We start from the raw sequence: 6,741 nt of genomic DNA on the forward strand, positions 1-6,741 counted from the left end.
GCTGACATAACTGAACCGCGCTCTGGCCCACCTCTTCCAACCGAGCCAGGGACGGCTAAACGAACCGTGCCCGAGCGCGGCACGGAGCGATCACACTAGTCAAACGAACCCGGTTAAGATTGCCTAGTGTGAGTACACCTCCGCATCCCGCACACACGAGTCTCTACCCGCCCGCACCCGCACTCGCCCCTCAAGTGTTGTCCCGCACCGCACTCTGCATTGGGTCCCGCGATCGTGCAGGTCTCTACTCGGAAGGTGCCTGTTATATTGTTAGGATCGAGGCTCTGGACTCTGAGCATAACTTGTTTTTCTATAATAAACTATAAACATTAATATTATCAGTTGAGATTTACAAGAAATATTTTAACTGCTACTATGTAAAAGGAATACTGCTGTAAAAAAAGCACCTTATTTGTTTAAAGTGTTTGCAAACAAAATGTTATTATTATTGCACTTTTGTTCATATAGCAGTACTTTTAAAAGAAAAAAGTTATTGAATTTTGTGCATAACAATGCGATTAATAGGGCTGGGCAAAAAAAATAGATTTTTTGATTAATCGGTTTTTTTAAATGACGTCGATTCGATATCGATTCTCTTCATTAGGCTAAATTGGGGATCTGTTAGTATGTGTATCCGATGTACTCATCACACCAGCAGAGGGCTGCTTTAGCTACTGCAGTCTACCTTGTACATTTACAGCCCCAACATTTTTATTTACAACCACTGGCAACTAGTGTTGACATCAGTAAAATATGTTCATTTTGTCATTACACATCTTGTATAAACAGTCCTGGGCTTGCTGCAACCACATGTTATTTTTCAGGGAGTTATGTCAATATTTTTAGCAACTGTAAAGTTTTAGAAATCCCCAGCATCATTCCCCTCATTTCTTCTGCTTTCATCCATTGGAAACATTTCATCCATTTCTCATTCCTGTATCAGCCGGGTGGCAGGACAGAGGTGCAGTCTCCCCAACCATCTTCTGATTATAGTGAGAGAGAGGTCTGTGTGGGTGTTCTCACCTTTTGCGTTCATCCTTAAAAAGTTCCTCTGTACTGATTTTAGAGTAGTCCCTGTTGCCCAACATAAACTGGTTTTAGATCAGTATGAAGGAACCATAAGAGCACCTTTCCTCCTTTTTGTTTCAGTGTTAGAGTTTGTAGCAGTAGTTGTAGTCACACACAAGTAGGCACGTCTCATACAGAATGTTTAGTATGTTGAAAGTAGGGGCGGGTGATATGACTAAATTTTTCATGATACGAGTAATTTTTTGTCACAATAATTCTATATGTATTTCACAGAAAAGTTATTTTATTTTATCTTTGTTATTAGAAATACGTTTTTTTTCAGGTGCAGTATGTCTGTTTAACAATAGCATTCAAGTAAGAAATACTAAAAAAAAAGAATAATCGAATGTAAAATAAAACACTAATATAATAATAAAATGGCACAATCTTTATCGATTGACACTTCATATTGCCCAACCCTGGTTGAGCTTAAAAAGCCTAAAGAAACTGTTAATAGGATGTCTCACAACTTCCTTAGCAGCTGATTGTCTTGTTTTCACCCACTGAGCTAGTTCCCCCTTCATCAACCTCTTCATAATTATCCGCATCTTTCCTGCCTACTGATCCTTACACTCATTTTTTGTCCTCTCTCTGTTCCCAGCTGGGAGGAGACATCGGCGGAAGCCCTTCGGTAAGATAGAGAAAGATTTTTAGCAAAGTTCACCCAGACTTTGATGAATGTGCTTCATTGGAGGAGTATTAGCATCAACAGAGGGTTTGCCTTCATTAATCAAAGAGCTGTTAAATTCCTCCTAAACGTTTTTTTTTATCTTAGTTAATTTGTCTTTTTCATGATGGTCTTGTAACGGTCTGGGAAAGTTGTAATAGGTTGTAATACTCATCTCCATCTGCTCAGATGGGTGCCGGTTTGGGGGCGGCCCCAGCAGCCATGCCTGCCTCTCTCGGTGGTGCTCCTGCTGTTGGAGGTGGATTGGGAGACCTTTTTGACCTTGGTGGAGGTGTTGGCATGCCAACAGGATCCTACGTTGCTCCTAAAACTGTAAGTATAGAATCAATCAATACTCTTAAGCTGGGGACACACTACACGACTAGCTGAAACATTCTAAGACTGACCTCAACACACTTAACCACTGTTTCAATCGACTGGAACAGATTTTAGTCTTTGACAATCGGAAAGGAGCACAAACCTAATGACTGAGTCACTCCACTACATATCACACTTAATGACTGGACAAATTCTGCCAAACCAAAAAACAACTCGCAAAAACCGCAGCATCTACCCGCGCTCCCGCAGCCACTCCCGCCCCACAATACAGCGGACAACGCCGGTGAGCTTTTACCTAAAACAGACGTTAAGGTCTGTTTTACTTTTCTTATGTGCTTAATTTAACAGAAAATATTAGGGGTTTTTTCTGCTATGTTAGTGATCCTAATAAATGTCACAGCAATGTGTTTTGAATATGTTTTGCATTAAGTCCGATGCTTCTCTTTCTTTTTGGAATTATTGAGTGAGTAGACACATTTCATTATGTATTTTCAAATGCCTATGCCTATGTTTAATTCCCTTAATTATAAAATTTCTAGTGCTATTGGTGGCAAAGAGAACATAGAGGGACCGATTGTTAATTTCTAACACAGTGTTAACGAATTAAAAGAAAGTCAAGAAATAAATAACAAAAACTTCCGAGATTTTTCTTGTAATCAAGAAGAAAATATGACAAAATTACAAAAAGGAAGCTGAATGATGTTTGACAGTGCACGCATCTCCTCTGTATAGCTGCAATCGCTGGTGTCAGTCGCAAATATTAAACATGTTTAAAAAAATCTTTGTGAAAACGACTGGCAACAACTGGTTCTTGAATTCTAAGATTATAATCTTTAGATACCACACACTATGCAACTTTTTCTGCCGACTGCAAACAGCGACTGAGCCCAACTGAAACAAACCCCATCCGACGAGGCACGATCCGTCGTCAAGACCAAATTACATTCATAATCGGCCTGACAGTTGTGTAGTCTGTTCTCTGCTTTAGTCACACCTGTCCTGTTTCACCCCTGACTAGTTTGTGTATACCTAGCCCTCACTTTGTGCTTTAGTTTGTCCATTATTGTTATTACTATGTTGGTTGCTCTGTTTGTGCTTGTAATAATTAACGTTGAGAGTGTTTTGTTTTCATTTGAGTTCATTTAATAAAGACTGCTCCGCCTAAATCCAGCTTTTACTTCACCCTGCTGCAACCTACATGTGACACATTTACTCACCCTCATGTCATTCCAAATACATAATTAACCCAATTAAAGTCAACTGACTCTAAAAATATCATCCTTTGTGTTCCACAGAAAAAAAGAAGTTGGAAATGACATGAGGGCGAGTAAATGATTTTTCATTTTTGGGTGAACTATTTTGCTGCTCCCTGAACTGTTACAAGACTTTTGTGTTTTCTAATTCTGAATTTTTCTCCTTGTTCAACGTAGTGTCCCAGATAACCAGTGTTGCATAAAGTAAGTTAAACTAAAGGCACTTTTTATGAAAGGTGTATATATAAAAAAACTGATATGAAAGCAATGAATTATATTAAACATGTTTAAAAAAATCTTTGTGAAAACGACTGGCAACAACTGGTTCTTGAATTCTAAGATTATAATCTTTAGATACCACACACTATGCAACTTTTTCTGCAGACTGCAAACAGCGACTGAGCCCAACTGGAACAGACCCGGTCCGACTGGGCACGATCCGTCATCAAGATCAAATTCCATTCATAATCGGCCTGACAGTCGTGTAGTGTGTTCTCTGCTTTAATCAATAACTTTGGTTATGTCTTCAGCAGTCTTTTGTAAGCAGGTTCACCACTTTTTAAAGTAAATTTGTAATACGGCAGTGTTTCCTGGACTCTTAAGTGGGTGTGCACATAGAACGTGCTGTGGTGTTCAATAATGGACTCTCCAGTCCAACAGAATGCAGAGCACATTTTTAATTGTAAAAAAATGGCTTAGAAATGCAACTCTCATAGAATGAGATGCTTAAAAAAAACACCAAGGTGCAATGTACAGAAATATTGAGACAACAAAAGCCACAGACGTGTGTGCGCCCCAAACTCTCTTTCTTTACCCCACACTCTCAACCTGTTTATCTGTGGGTTCAGGCGTGGTTACTGGCAATGAAGGCTAAAGGGCTGGAGATTTCTGGGACGTTTGCTCGACGTGGTGGGATCATTCAGATGGATCTGTCTCTTACCAACAAAGCCATGAGTGTTATGACTGACTTCGCCATTCAGTTCAACAGGAACAGGTGAGTCCAGTGGCAGAACAGGAGACTGTTTTGGAGGTCTCTTCAAGGTTTTGCTCTTCTCTCTGCGGTATCTTCGCCGCTTGCTAATCAGTTTGGAGGCCTGCCTGGAAAACGTAGCATTCATTTATACGGTTTTGTCAGTGGGATCATTCAAGGACATGCTGATATTCTAAAGAGACTGAAATGTGTTTTCATGTCAATTGATGTCTTCTGTCTAGAAAATTACCTCTCGTTCAGTAAAGCCTGAAAGTAGAACGTTGTAATATATTCTACTTAAATCTTACAATACAAGGGCAACAAGGAGGTCATATTCTTATGTATGTATAGATTTATATAATGGTGCTTTCTCACACAAATCTCGCAGCCACAATGATAGGCAGTTGTGTGGTTGACAGAGTCAGTGTTGCTATGCAATTGCTAAGGTGACTTAGTGGCCCAATCGAAAGTGCACACCTCACTGTGATAGTCACTGTGATAGTCTCTGTGATATTCTTGTCTTGTTCCTAGGTCCTTCTGTTTGTAAACATGCAACAAATGTACAGATTGCAAAAAAAAAAAAAATCAAATCCTGAGCCAAATATTGGTTGTGTCTTAACTGGTGATGCAACCAAAAATATTTGGCCGAAACGGTTTTGGAGGGCAAACTCATTGACCAAAACTTCTCTAATTACACATTTTGACAGTGACTATTTCGCAGCATGGATTAGCTACAGCAAGTAAACATATCATCAGTCATCACATATCGCCATGACCAAAAATTATGCTAGAGTATGTAAAATGTGTTTGGCTGAAATATTGAGAGATGGCTCTTTGCAGAAGAAATTCACCTGTGAATATGACATACGAATAAGCATATAAATTAAATTACCCACATTTAACTGCAGAAACATTATTTTTGGCTAAATAAAAACTTAAATTTCAAAAAATGAATTTTGTTGCATCAGTAGTCTTAACTGAATTTCTCTGTTTTTCTGTAGTTTTGGTCTCGCCCCTGCTGGCCCTATGCAGGTTCTGACTCCTCTGAGCCCCAATCAGACCATTGACGTTAGTCTCCCTCTCAGCATGAGCGGCCCTGTCATGAAAATGGAACCTCTCAACAATCTGCAGGTAATATATCCACCGCATTTCTGCAGCATTATATTTCACGTGCAGTATGAATGATGAGTGTGTATGTATGAGTATGAGTGTTGTGCTGTTAAAAGGGTCATGAACTGAGAAATCCAAATTCCCTTGATCTTTTGACATATAAGAGGTCATTGTACAGACATGGCCAAAAGTTTTGGCAGTGACATAAATTTTGTGTTTTGCAAAGTTTGCTGCTTCAGTATTTGTAGATTATTTTTCCACACGTTTCTATGGTATACTGAAAAACAATGATAAGCATATCATAAGTTTTAAAGGCTTTTATTGGCAAAAAAATATAATGAGTCAATATTTACAGTGTTGACCCTTGTTCTTCATAACCTCTGCAATTCGCTCTGGCATGCTGGATATTAGCTTCTGGGCCAAATCCTGACTGATGGCGATCCATTCTTGCCTTATTAGTTCTCGGAGTTGATCACAATTTGTGGGCTTCTGCTTGTCCACTCGCCTTTTGAGGACTGACCACAGGTTCTCTATGGGATTGATGCCTGGCCACGGATCCAAAATTTCAATGTAATGATCTTCGAACCACTTCTTTATCACTCTTGCTTTGTGACATGGTGCTCCATCATGCTGGAAAATGCACGGATCATCACCAAATTGCTCATGGATGGTTGGAAGAAGTCGCTCTTGCAGGACGTTTTGACACCATTCTTTATTCATGGCAGTGTTTTTAGGCAGAATTATGAGAGAGCCCACTCCCTTGGTTGAAAAGCAACCCCACACATGGATGGTCTCAGGATGCTTCACTGTTGGCACAACACAGGACTCAAGGTAGCCTTCAGCTTTTCTTCTCCAAACAATCGATTTTCCAGATGTCCCAAACAGTCAGAAGGGAGCTTCATCAGAGAAAATAACTTTGCACCAGTCTTCTGCTGTCCAATCCTTGTACTTCCTGCAGAATTTCAGTCTGTCCTTGACGTTTTTCTTGGAGAGAAGTGACTTCTTTGCTGCCCTTCTTGACACCAGGCCGTTGTCCAAAAGTCTTGGCCTCACTGTGCGTGCAGATGCTCTCACACCAACCTGCTGCCATTCCTGAGCAAGCTCTGCACTGCTGGAGACACGATTCTGTAGCTGACTCCTCAGGAGGAGACGTCCTGGCGCTTGCTGGACACTCTGGGACGTCCTGAAGACTTCTTCACTGCAGTCGAACCTCTCGCCTTGAAGTTATTGATGATCCGGTAAATGGTTCTTTCAGGTGCAATATTCTTTGTAGCAATTTCCTTGCATGTGAGGCCATTTGGATGCAAAGCGATGATGGCTGCACGCGTTTCTTT

General features: G+C 40.3%; 1 protein-coding gene across 1 annotated transcript in view; it reads left to right on the top strand.

Annotated features, from left to right (window-relative positions):
- Positions 1-6,741, top strand: part of LOC107730709 (AP-1 complex subunit beta-1-like) — a 41,378-nt gene that overhangs the window by 17,838 nt on the left and 16,799 nt on the right. The window contains exons 14-19 of the mRNA XM_016541589.1: positions 275-281; positions 626-1,003; positions 1,670-1,699; positions 1,925-2,068; positions 4,176-4,321; positions 5,299-5,428. Coding sequence (XP_016397075.1) covers positions 275-281; positions 626-1,003; positions 1,670-1,699; positions 1,925-2,068; positions 4,176-4,321; positions 5,299-5,428 — 835 coding nt within the window. The remainder of the gene's footprint in view (positions 1-274; positions 282-625; positions 1,004-1,669; positions 1,700-1,924; positions 2,069-4,175; positions 4,322-5,298; positions 5,429-6,741) is intronic.

Source organism: Sinocyclocheilus rhinocerous, unplaced genomic scaffold, assembly GCF_001515625.1.
Source record: "Sinocyclocheilus rhinocerous isolate Xijiao unplaced genomic scaffold, SAMN03320098_v1.1 scaffold3595, whole genome shotgun sequence".
Lineage (NCBI taxonomy): Eukaryota > Metazoa > Chordata > Actinopteri > Cypriniformes > Cyprinidae > Sinocyclocheilus > Sinocyclocheilus rhinocerous.